This window comes from Peromyscus eremicus, unplaced genomic scaffold, assembly GCF_949786415.1.
Source record: "Peromyscus eremicus unplaced genomic scaffold, PerEre_H2_v1 PerEre#2#unplaced_83, whole genome shotgun sequence".
Taxonomy (NCBI): Eukaryota; Metazoa; Chordata; class Mammalia; order Rodentia; family Cricetidae; genus Peromyscus; species Peromyscus eremicus.
In genome coordinates, this window is record NW_026734323.1 from 368015 (window position 1) to 387872 (window position 19858).

At 41.2% G+C, this 19858-nt stretch overlaps 1 protein-coding gene and 1 pseudogene across 1 annotated transcript; one reads left to right on the forward strand and one right to left on the reverse strand.

The window, feature by feature from the left end:
• Positions 1–15523: 15523 nt before the first annotated feature.
• On the forward strand, positions 15524–16628 carry LOC131901440 (olfactory receptor 2L13-like; annotated as a pseudogene).
• A 1492-nt stretch (positions 16629–18120) lies between these two features.
• Positions 18121–18457, reverse strand: LOC131901452 (small ribosomal subunit protein eS21-like). Its single transcript, XM_059252603.1, has one exon. The coding sequence runs from the start codon at positions 18417–18419 to the stop codon at positions 18168–18170; it is 252 nt and encodes an 83-aa protein (XP_059108586.1). The 5' UTR covers positions 18420–18457; the 3' UTR covers positions 18121–18167.
• Positions 18458–19858: the final 1401 nt, after the last annotated feature.

A 19858-nucleotide genomic window follows, 5' to 3' on the forward strand; every position in this document is an offset into this window, starting at 1 on the left:
GGCTAATTACTCAGTCAGCTACCAAAAGTTTGTAGCAATAAACTTTCAGAGTAACTATGAGCGGAAACATATTCTCTCCATGTTGTTGTGGCCCTCACTGGGAACACTTGCTGGTAGATGTCAGCTTTCTCTGCATAACTCTTGGTGTTTATTTTTTGAATCTCAAGCATCTTCTTGATGGTTTCTTTATTCTATAACTAGGGAGTCAACAGTCACGTGGATCAGATTATTGATGGATGACCTTCAGGGCAGATGATATTTTCCTCACTGGTGATTTCACAACTAGTAGTACATGTCTTGTTCTGAGGAGGCCTTGATCATAGAGTGGAGAATGTCAGGGTTTCTAGTTGACTATGGATTCCTTCAGCCTCCTCAGTTCTCATAAAGGGTGCTGTGAGAGAAGAAAAGGCAATCAGATCTAAAAACAGCCTTGCTGGATCACTAGCTAGATAAATGCAGGGCCTATTCACACATAGGAAACCAGAATCAAGGAAGAACTCCACCCCCACAAATGCCTTATTGCTGGGGATGGGATGTCATGGTGGCTCACTTGCTTATGACACTTAGTGCTCCTGCTGCAGCAGCTCTGTCGGCAGGAGGCTCTCATCCTGAGCTGTGGAATGTTCCAGCTCATGTTGGAGATTTTCTGACCTAGAGGAGGAAGTTAGTAAGGGCAGAGTCCTGGTGGGAATCCACCACGTCACTTGTCATTCAGTGATATCACAAAAACTCAATTGTGCTGGACAGTCAACACTTATCTTTAGCAGCAGTCATTGTATGTACACCTAAGGAATAAGTGTCACAGAATAGTTGGGCCTTTAATTATTTTCTGCCCTTAACAAGTATCAGATGTTGATATGAGTACTGTATGTACTGTGCTCTAATGAGAAAGAACAGGATTTTTTCCTACAGTATAGAGACATCATCTAAATAAAAGGAGTAGCATATTAAAGTCATATATAATAGCACAGTGGAGATACACAGACTGTTCATGATGAGTTTTTCATCAACTACCTCATTTTTTTCTTGTTCAATTTCTGTTTATTTCTTTCTAGGCAGGGTTACAATATGCATCTCTGGCTGACTAGATACATATTCTAGGATGGCTACAAGAGGCCAGAGATTTCCTTCCTGTGCTCCCAAAGAGCTTGGATTAAAGACATGAACAATCACATACACCTGTCCTTAGTCCTGATTTTAACTGGTATTAATTTATTTTCCTCTCCATGTTGTACAATGCTGTCACAGGTTTGATAGAGAAAACCTTAAAATTCCAAGCTGTGTTCCTTCTTGTCTTTTTTTTGAGGGATTACATGAGTAAGAGTGGTAAAGATCATGATGGGGATATCTACAGAAACAACTGAACCAAGCTCAAAAGAACTCAGGAAATTTAGACTGACAGTTGTGACCTTCTGCATATGGGCGACAGTTGTGGAGCTGGTTGTGTCTGAGGGGCCCCTGGCAGTGTGATCAGGATCTCTTCCTGGTGTATGAACTGTCTTTCTGGATCTCATTACCTATGGTCGGACACATTGCTCTTGCTTGATAAAGTGGGGAGGGGCTTGGTCCTGCCTCAACAGAAAGTATCAGGCTTAACTGTCCTACCATGGGAGAACTTACCCTGTTGGAGGAGGGGGTGAAGGGTCAGGGAAGAAGGTGAGTGGGGTGTAGGAGGAGGGAAGAAAGGAGGATCTGTGGTTGGTATGTAAAATGAATAAAAAATAATTTTAAAAAGACCACCTCACTTTATATACATAGACTTAATACAACTTTGCACCCAGGTAATACACAAGATGGAGCCTGTCATGCTAGAGCAGTATTTCTTGAGCCATGTGTCTGAGAACATTGTCACTGCATGGTCTCTGGCAATAAACAAGAAGAGCTGTGTTATACTTAGGCCTACAGCTGGGAATCTACATCCTGGCACTCTAGAGGAGTCTGTTCCACAACACTCGGTGAAGGTTCAGAGACATCTACCTTGGTTCATCCTGCCAATGACTAAACGTACTATGTCCCCAGTACACTTTACATGGGAAATGCTCAAACAATGAGGACAGCCAGTGTGACATCAAATAGTGACAAGGGTGCAAATCTCATCCTACAGGTACTAATTCTGAATAAAAATGTAATTTCAGTCAGATATGGTGAGGCACACCTTTAAATCCCATCACTTGGGAGGCATAAGCAGTTGGAGCTCTGTGAGTTCAAGGAAAGCCTGCTGAGAACATTCCAGAGAGATCAGAAGGGAGGAATGGGACACAAGTGTACAGACCCAGGGAGTATCAAACATACTGTTTGCTGGACAGAAGTTCTTGTTGATGGGACCAGCATAATACTCTGAGTTCTGAGTTGCTCTACCCATGCTTGGAGCAGGGAGTCTTGCTGATATGCAAAAGCCCACAAAGGACATAGAGCCCAGGTAAAGGGGACCCAATTGGCTCCATACCCCAACTTCAGCCTGGGTTCCTACCTCATCTGGGAGACAGTCAAATGATGCTGCAGCTTTATTGCCAGGTGTTTTTGCTGTGTGACCAGCTCCCTCTGCTTCAGCAGGCTCTGGAGTCTCTCTTCCATTCTTTGCTGCTCCTGTTCAATACAAGTTTGTGTCCTTATTGGAGGGTTGAGTATAGTATAGTCAATACATTCTCACACAAGTGCAAGCACACACACAGAATCCCAAGAGCTTATTGGTCAGTCAGTCTCACAAAATTTCAAGCTCATGGGCACATGAGAAAGCATGCTTGAAGTTCCTAAGACAGAGACTGACAAAGAGAAACCCAGTGGTCTCCTCTAGCTGTCATCCACATGAAATATGCACTGCACTCCCACATGCCTCTATTACATACACACACACACATAAACACACCACGGAGAGACACAAAGAGACAGAGAAAGACGTGACAGGAAAACAACAAAGTGATAGAGGAGTAGTTGTCTTTAAAATAAGCACACCAGCCTTTAAGCAAACTCTCAAAACTCAGCTTTCCATTACTGGGAACTAAAATGGCCTAGGGGAACATACTCTTGAACTAGTGGAGGAGTACTCCACCTGTCCTAATCAGTCCACTGTCATGAGGAAGCACCAGCAGGTAATATGCAAGTACACTTGGGGAAGTAGGAGACTCAAAGGGTGATCCCATTGCAGTCAGCTCCTGTCTGACACCCCTCCGGAGAGGCTAATTGATCTTCTAACCAGTGGTTCTCAGTATGTGGGTTGTGAACCCTTTGGGATCTAAGGAGCCTTTCACAAGGGACACATATTAGATGTCCTATGTAGACATTTACATTAAAATTATTAACAGTGGCAAAATAAACTTAAGACAATGCTACAAAATAATTTTATGATTTGGGGTCATCAAAACAATGAAGCAATGTATTAAAGTATCACAGCATTAGGAAGGTTAATAACCACTGATCTGGAGGCTACTGAATGACAATATGGTGCTTCGAAGAGCTAATAGTCTCTTTAAACCTTAGCAAAACTGTGTAAAGGGGCATAAGTCCAAAGGCTGCTTGCTAATGCTGCTGGCTAAGAAGCAGAAAAACTAGAAGCACATCTACAGACCCTGTAGTTCAGAGACAAAGAAACTCAGAGTTGCCCATTGTACAAGAGTTGGGGTCCCTGCCAAGATAAGCACTTACCAAAGGAAGACTTTCTCTTTGGTCAGTTCAATGAGCTTCTGTGAGGCCTCCAAATTCTCATTCTCAAACTTCTGCAGGTGTGACATGACCTGCTGATGTTCCATCTTGAGCTTTTCCCAGAAAGGATTTGGCCTGTGGTAGGGCCTGGACCCAGAAACAAAGAATTCCATGAATACAGGCCTCAAGGATCACATGAATTCAGTGTGTGTTCTATATTACTGGAATTAATAAGATGCCACATAATGGCTCCTATGTACTGTGACCTCTGGCGGCTTATTACACTTGCTCTTCTGCCCCAGGCCAGCAGAGTCAGGGTGTTAAGAGGGATGCAGCTGGGACTGAATATGCTCCCTCAGGAGTCCTGCACAGCTTGTTATGGAGTTCCCACAAGTCTATCACAGGTCTGGGCCCACCAGAAACTGTGATGTTTCTGCTGTCTTCAAATAAGAGATACTCATTCCAGGGTGCTTATATTGACATGGCAGCTAAAATCACATCATGAGCACATTTCAGAGGATGGGACTCAATATTATGACAGCTTCATAAATTCCCCCAGGGCATTCCCAGTTGACACCAAGGTGAACACACTGCAAAGGGCTATGCTGCTCAAAATGGGGCTCCCAGTACACCATGTAGACAACACATAGATACTGAGACAAGCAACACTTCATGTGCAACCTTAGACCCTTGATTGCAGGGTGAAGAGGGACACATATGCACAAACACACAAACACATAGATACAGAAAGATGGAGGAGAGAGAGAGAGAGACAGAGACAGAGAGAGAGAGAGAGAGAGAGAGAGAGAGAGAGAGAGACGGAGAGAGAGAGGGAGAGGGAGAATGAGAGGGGGGAGAAAGAGAGAGAGAGAGAGAGAGAGAGAGAGAGAGAGAGAGAGAGAGAGAGAGAGAGAAACTGAAAGAGGGAAAGGTGATAAAATGCTCTCATTGAGATGACAAATTAATGCATGCAATTGTGTCATCTTAGAGAGGACCAAGAGCAGCAGACATCAGTACCAGGCCTTGCTGCCACATATTAAGATGTGGTACAAAAACTCTCTAGCCGCTACTAGAAGCATCCAGCACACAATGTCTTTCCAGCAAGTAAAAAAAAAATTACAGCAGTCTCACACTAGCCACCACTTGACAGGATCTCTCCAAATGCATGCTTGGAATTCACACACTACTGCTTCAATTCCTGAGTGATTCAGGCCAAAGGCTCTGATTTTCCTTTGGAGGAAGCAGAACAGTCTAATGTCCCCATCTCACTCCTACCCATGTGTCAGGTTTGCTTCAGAGAAGCATTTAGAGAAACAGTGTTGGGCAAAGGGACACCCAACCTCCCAGAAGCCAATTTCTTAGACAAAATAAACTAAGGGTGAAATTGTGGAACCGAGACGGTCACCATAGATTTTGAAACAGTAAATACTTGTTGTCCAAGGATCCTTCGGCTACTAAGATGAGGCGATCTCTCAGATCATTCCATTGAGCGGTCATCTCCAGGAGCTGAGTGGTCAGACTCTCCACCTTCTGCTTCACTTGCTTCTTTGTGAGGCTGGTTAGAGTGGGTGGTGGCTCCTTGGAGGCCCCTGTGGGTAGATGAATGAACAAAAGTGAATATACATTGTGACAAGACATAGAGAATGAACAGGTCACCCTGAGACCTGAGAAGGTGTTTGAGAATGGATGTAAGCAAGCAATTCAGTGACACCCCAAAGAATTTTGTCCTGGACTGAGATGCCCCCGCTGGGCATCTTAGGTCTCCCATCTCTGTGACAGGAGATAGGTGTCTCAGCCAGCTGATTTCCTCTGCTCCTTTAGCACATATTTTAGGTAACTAAGGAGAGAGCTTCCTCAGGCTTATTAACAGCTCTGGACTCTGCATTCAACTTGGCTGCAGGGTTCACTAGTCTGTGGCTTTCAAATGCAAGTAAAATTGACACAGTACACAAGCACTCAATTCATTAAAGATGCAAAAATATCCTAACAGGTCACACTAAGCACATGGCAAAAATGGAGAAGCCACACAGGGACTGAATATGGTCACCATCCTCACCAAGATGCCTCAGTGACAAAGGAGGGTGCATAGAGCTGGTGGGCTGTAAATAAATGAAGACACTGAGGTTGAAGTACATTGATTACCTGCTTTTTGCTGGGCACAGTTCACTTGAACTTCCTACCCTAATGCTGGCCTTTTTGTCCCCTCTCAACCCCTACCCTCCTGTAGGATTGAAAGACAAGAGCTCCCAGAACAACAGCTTTGGCCTTACTCGCTCCTGTTTTCTGGGACAGACAAATTACTCTTCTGAAATCCTTGAATTTCAGGAGCCATGACAAGCAGGGAAGTCCAGTTGGATCCCAGAGACTCCTACCTCCTGTGTTCCATTATTGGAAGATTCAGCTCAAGCCCAGGTCCTGCAGGGACATCCCAATTTCCTGCCCACAACTTACTGTACCATCTTCTGGACCATTTCTTTCTTGATCGTTCACATTGGAATGGCTGAAGGCCAGCTTGTGTCTGCCTCTCTCTGGTTTCTCTTCCCTCTCCTTTCTCTCCACCCAATAGAGACCTGAGTCTTCCCAACATGTTCATGGCTGAACTGTAAGGGCACTGAACCAACTGTCCAAAGGCAGTTGGTGTTGCTACAACACAGGTGACATCAGATAACATTCTAAAGTCTTCAGGATACAATAGAATGTCCAGGCATGACACACCCCTGATGTCATGGGGAACTGACATTGCCTCCCTGCTAACCAGATCTCCTCATAACTCTTCAGAAGTCAGGTTTCCCATTCTAGGAATCTCTCCTGGGACTCAAGAGAAATGCTTCAGTACCCTTTTGTTCCATAGCCAGAGATTTCTCTTTAATTTTTTTGGAAATGCATCAGTACTTCCATGTGGGAAAGAAAGTGAGTGTTCATCTCCTATTAAAGTATATATCCAGAAGGTAACAGTATTATAGACATTGATGTGAGGTATGATTCTCCACAAGTACCTGCATCTCCTTATAATCAAGAAATGATGGACTTAATGATAATGGAAAGGACACTTTTTAAACACCTTCCCGGTATGGAGCCTACAGAAATTACTGCCAGTAGAGAATATGCAGCTTATTTGATTTAAATTGATGACCAGGTCAGATTGCATTAGCATGTTACATGGGATCTATATATAATCACTACCCAGTACATCATCTTTTAATAGTTTCTGAAAATGCTCAATGGGTATGACCCAAAATTACATTTAAAAATCCTGTAGAGTTTGCTCTTAGTGATTTTACAGATTGTTCTTCAAAAAAACAAGGACCATATATTTTATGCACAAATTCTTCACACTCCTCAAAATGGTTAGTACCATCCCCTGACTGTACAGCTCAACAGTCAAAACTTACTATATTCCATTAGTTTTTATTAGACATTGCTCAGTAATAGGTTACTTTTAACTCACTTCATGTATATATTTGCACATGAAGGATAGAGTTATACTAAAAATGGAAACTGGCCAACACTGATAGAAAAGAATTGTTACAAAAGTATTTTAAATTTTAAAAAAATGTAATGAAGAGATGAAAATCTCTCAGCTCTATCTACTTTGTACTCTAACACATTTTATCTCTACATTTCTTTGCTTCCTAATCTCAAAAAATAATATCTTATGATATAATTTCTTTAACTTTGGATGTGTAAATTCCTGGGGAATGGTTAAAATTTGTAAAATGCATACCAAAAATTAGCTGAAAACTTGCAACAAAAGGTTATCACTTTTAAAATCTATATATAGGCAGCATGTATAAAAGTTATTATTCCTACTGTCCCCTTTGGTTATTATTGTATCTCCTTTATAGACTAAATAGGCAATCACTGCTCCTCAAAATATTTTGGAGAAAGGTAAAATTTAATATCATGAGATATTCCTAAGGAAATATAGGTCTACTCAGGATAGAAGAACCTGACTCAAAAGATGTATGTCTAACCACTTATGTATTTGCAAACTGTTCAACACCAGGAGTCTGGAAAATTTAAATAAGAATCAAATATGTGATTGATAAATTTGGTATATTTGATAAATAAGGCTCTTAAATACCTAAGGTCTATTTATGAGAGCAGAATGCACTTGAAAATAATATATCTAGTCTCTTTGTCTTTCCAAACTTTGTTAATCTTTAGCTCTTTGCATAAACTGAGTCATAGAAACTGTGATATTCTCTAATGGCATACCCTGAACGAGTGAAAAATAAAATAAAGTTCAATTCTGTGGACTGTATTTATTTAAGTTTATATTTGAAGCCGAAGGATCTTAAGTTCAATCCAAATTTTTAAAACTCAAACTCAACAGGGATAAAATTGTAAAATCCTAATCATAAACAAAAGCTTCCTTGTAAACTGTTAAACACAGTTAGGTCATAAAAGTTAATGATAATCACCTCGTAAATAATAAAATTCTTTAAAGTGTTCTAAAACTATGCTTGTAGTCATACAAATTACAAATCTATTTCATTTTACAGGGAAAAGCTTCAGTTAGAATGCTGTTCTTATTTTCAAGATTAGGCCAAAAGCAATGATTAAAAATGAATAAAGTTTGTTTACACAGACTGTTTACCTTGCTGACAGACTTTAGGTTGAAAGAAATAAACCCTCATAGTGTGTTTCAGTGGAACTTCTCTCTATTCCTTTATTTCAGGGAACTTGTTATGCAATCAGGTAAATAAAAAAAATAATAAATTCAATTCTATTAAAACATGGCAATAATAGTGAACTGCTCGATCATTTGTCACAGAAAACATAGAATAAAGAGCTTGCTCAGGAGAAAAGCTAGAAGCAGCCTTGACTCAGGTTGCTGGCAGGAGGCTTAACCAAAGGCTTGGTGCCATGAATTGTCTGTTACTGAGACTGTAGGAGCTTTCCCTGCTTATGCCTGGTCCAGTAATGAATGCATCCAATGTGTACAGTGCTGGCAAAAGAAATTTGGTCTTCTCTTTAACATAAACAATGGAGACAATTTCTTTGTATGTCTTTCAGAAATTAAAAGCAAGAACACCACCCATATTTCTTGTATTTGTGATTACTAAAACTTAATTCTTTTAAATTTTTATTTTTGTATATCATAAGAACTTAAAACAACGTAAACAGGTTTAGCCAGGTTTAAACATAAGAGTGAATTTTTTAAAAGAGTTTTAAAAATATTTCTACTAAATAATATAAATATAATGGCCAACAATTCCAAAATAATTTCATGTTGCTCTAATTCCCTTGGAGGCCAAAAATGGGTGAAACAAAAATGCAATCAGTAGAAGTTAGAGTATTTGGGAGTTTTCATCTAAAACTATTCTTTCTCAGCTGTCAGTATCTAGATGTCTATGCTCAGAATTGGCTCACTACAGGCATGCATGAAGCCTCTCTCTAGCTAATCAGATGCAGAGCACAACCTATGTTTAGCACGGGGCACTGGCACTTCCACAAAAACACAATAGTGTCTTATCTAAAACTTGACTTTGTCAAATAGCTCTTTATGGGTGTTCATTCTAGGAATCCTGTTACAACTTAAAACTGGTAATGGTCCTGATTATACTAGCCAACACCTTCAAGAATTTTACATTTTATGGAATATTAAACATGTTACTAAAATCCCTTACTATCCATAAGATCCAGATGTTGTAAAATGCTGTCTAATAATTAAATGGGCAAGTTTCAAAAATAAAAGGGCAATATTTCTGAACTTAGGTAAAACTACACACAATACTACATTTAGCCAAGTTAACCATTAATTTTTCCACTTTAAAGTATAATTGTTTTCTGCTTCCCTTAAAGCATTTTGCCTTAAAGTATACACCGCCTAAAGGAAATGTTAAGTCAAAAGATATACAAACTGATTGATGGAGAGGGATTAATAATCTAACTGTGAGGCAAGGATATGTTTATATTTTTCTGGGAAATTCATAAAATCCTAGATGGTTTTTGATCTGACCAGGATAGCATCCCTGAGACCACCTAATAACGAAACAACTCAATGTAGACAACAAACCTATGACTGTGGGATGGAGAGTAAACCTATTTTTAACTTGGAGCAAGAGACATCAAGATGGTTTCTGATCACTGATATTTTGGGGTGAAAACAAGGACACTTAAATTACTGAACCAAGAATGATGTTTTATTTCTTGACTTATTACATGTTAACAATAACCTTCTCAAAGAAAGACATATTTTGATAGGAGGGATAAAAGGCACACCTATAATTGGAAGCACTATGATGTTGTTTTGCCATGCTAAGGTTCGTTTGTAAGCATTTATAACCAATCCTAGGAATGGTTACTGGAATATAAAGAGAGGTGTCAAATATGGCCTCTATGATCTGTAAAAATACCATTACAGCAAAATATTAGCAGATACTAATCAAGAGACAGATGAAATGATCAATACCCAAGCAAGGGACCATGACTGGTAGAGTGTACTACTTTATTAAATCTGACTACTACTCACAGTCATGAACACTACACTAGACCTTACTTTGGGAAGCCTACATCAAAGGATTTTGCAGAGCTCTCACCGAGGCTAATTCATTTCAGAAGACACCAGGTAAACATTCCATCATTAAGATTTTAAGAAAAAATTGTAAGAAAACTTTTCCTGATAGAAGGAGCCCTAACTCTTCCTGTCTGGACCTGAGAAAACAGTAGCTGACATTCTGCTCAGCAGGGATCTGAATTCTTGCACATTTTACCTTGTTCACTGGAGTAATAACACTGCTCCTCTGACCAACACTATCATCTTTGTCTACACAGGGGACAACATCACCTCAGTACAGGATTTGGGAAGGCTCTGATCAGTCTGGAGGAGGCAGGAAGATCCTGAACACTCTGGATATCTACAGTTGCTGGTCTATAACCAGGAACAGTGTTTTTTCATTTGATGTCTTTCTTCCACAAGACTTAGTAACAGGTCAAATGATTTTTACCTGTGAAGCACTATGGTGTATCTTTAGTTCTTCTAGTATCAGGTATCCTGAATAGCTGGGTGAATCACTAGGGGCTTACAGAAAATGGCTATAAAGCAAGCAAGAGAAGTAGAAATCAGAGTTATTTGGGTTTGTAGGAAAGACACCAAATGGCTGAAATGTCTACTGAGGGTGTTCAATGTTCCTAGCTTATTTAAAATTTTCTCTTTCATGTTACTTATAACCATGAAGCATAACAATGATGCTGGGGCAGTGTGAGTATTACTTTTTTATTACTCATATAATTACTCAAACTAGAGTCCCATGGGAAGAAGGAGCCTCAATAAGGAATTGTTTGGATTAAGTTGACTTTGAGCACATCTGTTGGTGATTTATAGATTGTTAATTAGATGGAGGTCTCACCCTAAAGTGTGCAGAACCACTTCATCACTGGGACCTGAACTGTGTAACAGTGAAGAAGCTGGAGCATATGCAGAGGCAAGCAGGCTGCATGGCTGCATTTCCATCTCTCCGCTCTTGACAGTGGATGTGATGTGACTGAGTTCCTGCCTTCATATCCCCCAAAATGGACTACTACCTGGACCTGTGGGCTAAAATCAATTCTTGTTCTGCTGTGCTTGGGAAATTAATATAAAGAAGATGCTAAGAAACCACCCTGTGACACAGGGGTTTGTACAAGTCAGGGAGATGTGAAAGTAATTCATGACATGCTCAACAGCAGCATATCTGTCCAAGAGCAGGAGATCCTGTTTTTTCCTGAACCCAAACCTATCACAGATTTATAAAGAGACACCCATTGACTCAAACAGCATCACCTTGTCAAACAATGGCTCTGGGTAGTGTCTTGCCCTCTCAAGTGCTGTTCTAAATTTTTTTGGTTTGTTTCGTTTTTTCCGAGACAGGTTTTCTCTGTGTAGTTTTGTGCTTTTCCTGGAACTTGCTTTGGAGATCAGGCTGGCCTCGAACTCACAGAGATCAGCCTGCCTCTGCCTCCCAAGTACTGGGATTAAAGGCCTGCGCCATCACCGCCCGGCCTAAATTCTTTTCATCTATAAAATAATGCAACATTAATTTCAATATAATGTATTTTTCTATGGGTTTCCTGACTATTAAAATTTGGGGATATGGGGAAATGGATATGAAATCACAGTCCTAGAGATGAATCTCAACCTTATCTATGTCTTTCTTTGGAGGTCAGGAGAAGCTCCTTAAAGGCCAGATCAGGGAAGTACCTCAGCTGCCAGGTATGCTGAGTGTTAGTAATGAGTGGCAATGTGTCCACTAATTACCTTAGGCCAGAGATTAACCCTAGGGTTGATGCACACACATGCCTGTGAAGAACTCTTGGTTGCCCTCTAATTCTGAGCTTCTTCAGCAAGATTTCTGGAAACAGATCTTTGACAAACTTCCTTCTTCAGAAATAAATAGAACTACTTATAAGGGAAAAGTCATTTTGATTTTGTCCTTCTTATAGAACATGTGACAGCCCCTTCTGTGCAACTTCAAAGGACTATAGAGGAGGCTAAGGTCTCGGCCCAGGAACTGCAATAACCATAGTTACAGGGACAGAGTGCAGGTCTGAGGAACAGAGTGCAAAAGCCAGAAGTTCAAGGAGGAGACAGCAGGGACACTCATGAAATGCTCTGTTATCTGGTTGCCATTTTAGCCTCTCTTTATGTGAATTTCTTCCACCTAAAGAAAGGAGGGTGGAGATGGACCATGGAGATAGGTGCTGCAACCAGGAACAACTTGTAAAATAACGTCTTTCATCATTGGGACTTTTTAATGGACACAGAAATATGTCTTCTTAAACTATAGTCCACAAATTGCTAAAGGATTTTGGTTTTGTTTTGCTTTTGTTTTTGCTTTTTATTCTTTTTTTCCAGCTCCCTGCATTCTCTTTCCTTTACCAGCTTATGGCTATTGCTTTTGTTATGTGGATTAATTCACACTTAAGAAGGCAGGAATCACAGAAGTCTCACTCACATGCTCTTTCAATGGTTGCATGTATTAAATATGCAACACATGAAATTTCAAATCTTGGCATTAAATCCTTCTTGAGCAATTTAACCACAGCAGCCATAGTTTACTATTTTGTTAGAATATAAATAATAGAGAGAGCACATACAAATAATGGCATTTTGACGTGATAAGGTGAAGTTCCTGCAAGGATACACACCATGAGTGTGAGCTCTCCTCCTCCCTCTGCTCTATGCCTTCCACTCTCAGCTCAGTCAGGACAAGCCTATCATCAGGAACAAACTCCCAGAAGAATCCCTCACCGAATATACACTCATGAATCAGTCACTTCCACATCAAGAACATGGTTCCAAAGGACAGCAATCACATGAATCAGTCACCATCTCTCTTCCAGTGGGATCTCAGCCCTCAGGGAAGGAACTGAGCCTCATCAACCATTATAAGATTTTCACATGCTACCATGTAACTTCCTAAACTGGGCCATTACTTCCTAAAGCAAAGTGGGTATAGCATTGTGCATAATTCACAGGTAATCTGGACCAGAAAGGATATTGACCTCCAGGAAGCAGGAAGGAATAAAGCACAGAGAGAATAGACACTCGTGATACTTAAACGGATAGGCAGGATCAAAACTCAGGCTTTCTACCCTTAGTGTAGAATCACTTCTTACTGATTTCAACTTCTGGTGAGGAGTTTGAAAAGAGGGCGAACCACATCTTTCCAAGGTGTTCTACCACCTCCACATGACACAGGACATCATGGCCCACTGAGGAAAACCAGGACAGGAAAGGAAAGGCTTATGCTATTGTTATCTTGTTATTGTTGCTTGAGAGAATCAGAACAGAGGCAGTAGGTATAAATTCATGTCCAGCCACAGGTCCCTTCCCCAAGGGCTAAGAGAGAAGGTGTCACCCTGGACATTCAGGTAGAGTAGTGGCCACTGCCAGATCCTAGACACACTGAGTGAGCTGCAGAGAGAAGAGGTGGGTGGCAGTCCAGGGGAGCCCCAAGGAACTACTACTCACCCATGCCCTCAGTGTGCTGTGGCAGTCTGAAGATGCCCTTCAGGCAGAGAATGGGCAGCAGTTGAGGCTGTATCTGCTTCAGTGAAGTAAGCAAGTCCTGCAATTCATCCTGCCTCTTAGGAGGGTGCACCTGGAGCAGCAGCTACTCTTTGGTGTCCCCAGCCTCCTCATCAAGCTGCTGCCACTTGCCTGGGCTCAGAGTGACCACTGACTTGAAGCATGGCTTCCACCTTGGTCATGACCTGGGCCAGGGTCTGAGGCCAAATGCCTAGCAGTTCCTGGTGCTGAGTGTCTATACTGTCTGGCCAACCTGCCTCACCTTGTCCGGCTCTGTTGGATGGCACCAGGGCTATCAGAGACCTTGGTGCTGTGGGCTGAAATGGGTGGCTTCTTAGGGTACTGATAGGCCCGAGACAACAGGGGCCATGGGCTGGAGTCTGTGGGCCTGGGTCTCCAGAATTCCAGTGGTGCTCAACATGTACACCCTGGGATCCCAGGCATAGCCAAGATGACTGAAAAAGAAGGAAGATTGGAAGAGGAGGAGGAGGTGCAGAAGACAGAAGGGACCCTGGTGGGGATGGTAGCTAAGTGGGCCTTAATGTGCAAAATCTTACTTAAAAACATACGATAATGTATAATATAGAGCAGCAACAGCAAAATGATGTTTAGAATGATTTCATTTGAGTATAAGATGCAAGGGTCATCTCCTTATTTTCTTGGCTGCCTATAGTGGGTGAGGTTTAAACTCTGTTCATCCCAAATGTCAGCCTACTCCCTGGTTGAATTGGCATAGTTCTAACTATCACTATTCCCAGAACACTGTACAAATTAGGCAGGATTCTGTGTTAGACCTGTGCTTGACCAACACAGCTCTCCCTTACCACCCACAGCAATAATTTCATATATTGTCTTGTTGGAGAAAATGAAGTCTCTTCAATGATCTTGAATTATTGTCATGGTGTTTTTTTTTATCATGACAACAGGAACTCCTTGACAACAATTTCCTATTTCCACAATAGCTTTTACTACATTTACTATTTATACTTATTATGCTAGTAACAATTAAATGACTTTTTGTGGGATGTTTTTTGTTCTAATTATTCATAGTTAATACTATCATAAATACTGACAGAAGAGGAAATACTGATAACTAAGAAATTGGTACTTCCTTTTAGCATGGAAACATGTCATTATGAAGGCTTTAAAAGATTGTCAGAGTTTTTGGCCAAACAGCCTATCTGTCATGATAGAACTCTCATCCAGTGACTGGTGGAAGCAGATGCAGAGATCCACAGCCAAGCCCCAGGTGGAGCTCCAGGAGTCCAACAGGCGATAGAGAGGAGGGATTATATGAGCGAGAGATATCAAGATCATGATGGAAAAATGCACAAGGACAAATAGCCCAACTAGTGGAAACACATAAACTGGGAACCAATAGCTGAGAAGCCCCCATGGAACTGGACCAGGCCATCTGGATAAGTGAGACAGTTGATGAGCTTGAACTGTTTAGGAGGCCTCCAGGCAGTGAGACTGGGACCTGTCCTTGGTGCATGAGCTGGCTTTTTGGAACCTGGGGCCTATGCTGCGACACTTTGCTCAGCCTTGGTGCAGGGAGGAGGGGCCTGGACCTACCTCAACTGAATCTACCAGGCTGGGCTGACTCCCTAGGGGAGACCTTGCCTTGGAGGAGGTGGTAATAGGGGGTGGATTGGGTGGGGGGAAGGATGGGGGTTGGGAGAAGGGAGGACAGGGGAATTCGTGGCTGATATGTAAAATTAAATTAACTATAAAATAAAAATATTTATTAAAAAATAAAATAAAATGACCATACAGGTATCTCTGAACTGAGAACTTGGCCAGAGACAAGGGGAAGAAACATTCAGTTCAGATTTCAAAATCAATTCATCAGAAGGACGGTTTTGGTTGTAAGAACAATTCAATGCAAGCATTCATTCCAAGCCAGTTCCTCTTTATTCTCCTGTTCTACTTTATATAAGTGCATTTTACTTTCAGGTCACTTTTGAAGAAAGAGAAAGCAATACATTTTCATGGAGAAATGGAATCAGAGCTCACATGATTTCATTTTGTTAGGATTATTACCACAAAATCACACAGGCCTACTGCTTTTGTTGCTCATCATCTCCGTATTTTTTGTTGATTTGCTTGGCAACTTAGCAATGATCCACCTCATTCGTGTGGATCCCAAACTCCACACCCCCATGTACTTTCTGCTCAGTCAGCTCTCTCTCATGAACCTGATGCATATCTCTATCACTGTTCCCGAGCTGGCATTCAACTTCCTCTCTGGCCAGAAAAGCATTACCTTACTGGGCTGTAGAGTGCAATCCTTTTTCTTTCTGAACATGGCAGGTTCTGAGGGCTTGTTCCTGGCCTCCATGGCCTATGACCATTTCGTGGCCATCTGCCACCCTCTTCATTATCCTATTCCCATGAGCAAAATGATGTGTCTGGAGATGATCATAGGATCTTGGACACTGGGCTCCATTAACTCCTTATCACACACAGTCTATCTCCTTCACATTCCTTACTGCCATTCTAGGTCCATTAACCATTTCTTCTGGGATGTCCCTGCCATGTTGCCCCTGGCCTGTATGGACACTTGGGTTTATGAGTACATGGTATTTGTGAGTACAAGCCTGTTCTACTTCCTTTCCTTGGCATCACAGCTTCCTGCGGATGGGTCCTTTCTGTTGTCTTCTATATGCGCTCAAAAGAAGGAAAGAAAAAGGCCTTCACCACATGTTCAACTCACTTAACTGTGGTGACATTTTACTATGCACCATTTGTCTACACTTACCTCCATCCCAGGAGTCTCCGTTCCCCCACAGAAGATAAGATTCTGGCTGTCTTCTACACTATCCTCACCCCTATGCTCAACCCCATCATCCACAGCCTGAGGAATAAGGAGGTCCTGAGGGCCATGACAACAGTCTTTGCGACATTCTCTTCCACAAAAACTTTGTCATTTCCTCTCTACTCATATTTCAGTCCCTGGAGAATGACAGAGTAGTGTTGTCTATTGGAAATGTAATGTGTCCCCCACACATGTCATACCTTTCTGGTGACTTATTACTGGTTAAGATTAAATAGTATGTTCATTATTACACACTATAGCAATTATTCACATGTTTAATTCATAACATTATAGTCAATTATATCAATAACAGAAATTTGGCAATTACTACTCTAATATAATATGACACATTATACTTTATGAGTGTATAAATATTACTGTAAAATGATATTGTAGGCTGATATTGACTTGTTTCTACAAAATCAACATAATTAATTGCTTTGATTATATGTTTTGCTTTCATTCTTTTCATTATTAAAAGTTTATGTATATTGAATATTTAAAAAAGATTGTCAGAGTTTTAATGATTATGATTTGTAAAAAATATTCTGAGAATTGATCTATATCCAACTTTTAAAGTGACAATTAGTCTAATCTTTAAAACAACACTTGGGGTAAACTTCATTTACTCATTCAATAAATAGACTGTGAGTAGTCACTTTCTGCATGCTAGGCCATTACCTAACCAATGAGGTTACAGTGGTAAGTAGACAAACACCTACTGGAATTGAAGTATACATAAATTACAATAAATGAGACAGGCACACAGGTAGACGTGTAGTAGTTAGAGGACAAAAAGCAATTTTTCTGGAAGATGGAAGGAACTTAAACGAGTAGGACCAAGTGGGAGAAGCTAAGAGCATGGAATATCAGCAAAATCGAAGGGAATATAAGAAAAACCTTGTTTAGCCTTGATGCATGTGGGAGGGGCTTGGTCCTGCCTCAACTGAATGTGCCGGGCTCTGCTGACTCCCCATGGGAGGAGCCCTGACACTTTTGGAGGAGGGAATGGGGAAGGTGGGTCGAGGGAAAACCTGGGGGAGAAGCAGAAGGAGGGATGAGACAGGGATCTATGGTTGGCATGTAAAAGGAATAAAAAAAATGTCTTTAGAAAAATACTTTAAAAAAAAGAAATGCCAGACAAAAAAGATTCAAGAACAGGAAGATGCTGGGATATTCAGTGTCACTTCCCTCCAGGGAAAGGGACAGATAAATCCAAGTTCAAGTCAGAGATGAAACAGGAGCCAGATCTATCTGTGTTAGGAGACACTGGTAGGTACTGTGAGTGGAAGTGGAGGCAAGTGGGTTCTTGGTGAGGAACAACAGTTTGACTTCTGTGTGGATGAATTCCTTTAACCACACTCCAAGGCAATGGGCTTCCCTCACATTTGCCAGCTGTGATGATTGTATTTGCATAACACTGCTTTACATGTAAGTAGAAATGGGATCCAACTATGTAAATGATTGTGATACTGAGAAATGCCTGACTATGGCCTTGAGTATAAACCCATCACAATAAAATATGTTCATCATGAATATTATCTCAAAAGAGAATTTGTTTTGTAAGTCAAACATGATTATCTATTTTCAACACATATCACAGTCTTACTTATTCTTTTCTCCTGTCTCTTTTTTTTTTTTTTCAAGGTACTTTCTCACTTTTATTTATAACAAATATTCCCCGATCTCTTCTGGTCAAAAGTTCTTTGAGACAATTCCATCAGCCTTAGCCAATCGGAGAATAGAGTCATCTGATTCACCCATCCTTCGAATGGCCCCACAGATAGCATAGATTTTAAACTGGCCATTAAACCGGCCTGTGACCCTGTCAACCTCGGCCACATTCATCTGGATGGATGCGTGGTCCTTGGCAGCAATAATGCGGTTGCTCGCGGAGCATTTCCGCGGCACGTACAGGTCCACGAACTCACCGGCGTCGTTCTGCATGTCGAGGCCGTGCCTGCTCACTAGGCCAGCGGGAGCGCAGAAAGCTTCTCCTGTCTCCTTAATAACAGAATCCTAGCTGTGAGTATGCCCACTGTGTCTTTGTAGAGTGGGTTCATTTACCTTGTGCTACAGCAGCAGTAACAACAGCTGTAAACACATGCAGCAGAAGCAGCTTCAGCAGAGGCTGGAGCCTCTGGAGAGGAAGCAGAAGCATGAGAAGCAGAAACAGCAGAAGCAGGAGCAACAGCAACACATGTGGAAGTGGAAACAGAGTCATAAGCAACAGTTCAAGTGTTTCTGTGACCAGAGTTCTCCAGTGTGACCTCTGGTTCATGGAGTCTGTTCTTACTCACTTCTTGAGCCTTTAAGGACAATTTGAGATGTGTTATGTTTCATAAAAAGGGAATGTTACACTTTCATTCATTTTATCACTTGTCAATGCCATGGTCTTGATTTTAGTCCACAAATATCTGTGTATCCCTTTCAATTTTATCATTAGAGACCACTAACATTTTTCAACCTCTGCTTAATGTCTACTTGAGTAAAAGACCCATGGTTTCATAAATCTCAAAAGCAGATATGACCAACTGGTTTTAAAAAAAAATCTGTACTTTTTTAACTAACACATTCATTTCCAGCATGATGGGAAGACATATACAGAAAAGGTCAAAATGTGTCCTCTCTAGTCTGCATGACCTGGTTGTTGAACAGCCAGATTGAGAGAATGTGACAATGAAGGGCTTCTAGAAGGAAAGGAACCTCTCCCTTCTGCATTCCATTTATCCTTTCCCATAGCCTTTCACAATTGCCCATTGGGATCCTGGGATAGCAAGAGTGAAGGTGAACTCAAAATGCATGAACAAAGTGTGTCACCAGCTGCTGAGCTGCAAGTATGGATTCTGCCGATGCCTTCTGGCTTCTCCCTCCTTTTCCATGACTGTTAAACTTGTGAGATGTAGACTAATGGCCTGCTCCAGCAATATCGTCTGCTTTGAGTAGGAATATTGTGAACAAAGCCTCAAGAATTCCTTCAAAGCTCTGAAATGGTGCTACCCATCCATTTATGTCACAAAACAGTTGATAGAATTTCCACAATGCTGACTCACATAGGTTACCCAAAAACCCATTCTACCTGCTAAATTGAAGAGGTGTGTTCTCGGGTCTTAGTGAGATCACTTGGTATTTAAGATTCCTTGAATTTGGTTCCTGACACCCAGCAGGGGGCTCATATCTGTCTAAAACTCCAGTCCTGGGGGATCCAGTTCTTTCTTCTGTCCTCAGTGACTTGCACTAGGCTTGCACAGGGTGCACAGACATATATACAGGGAAATCATTCGCACACAAGCATGCACAACAGTACAATCAAGTGGGAGTTTTACAAACTGACTCAATGCTACTTGGTAGATGAGCAGTCTCCTCTGCTTTTACATAATGTCTCT

What these genes read in the sequence shown, in the direction of transcription:
- LOC131901452 (XM_059252603.1), bottom strand. Translation starts at nt 18,419, where the DNA reads ATGCAGAACGACGCCGGTGAGTTCGTGGACCTGTACGTGCCGCGGAAA.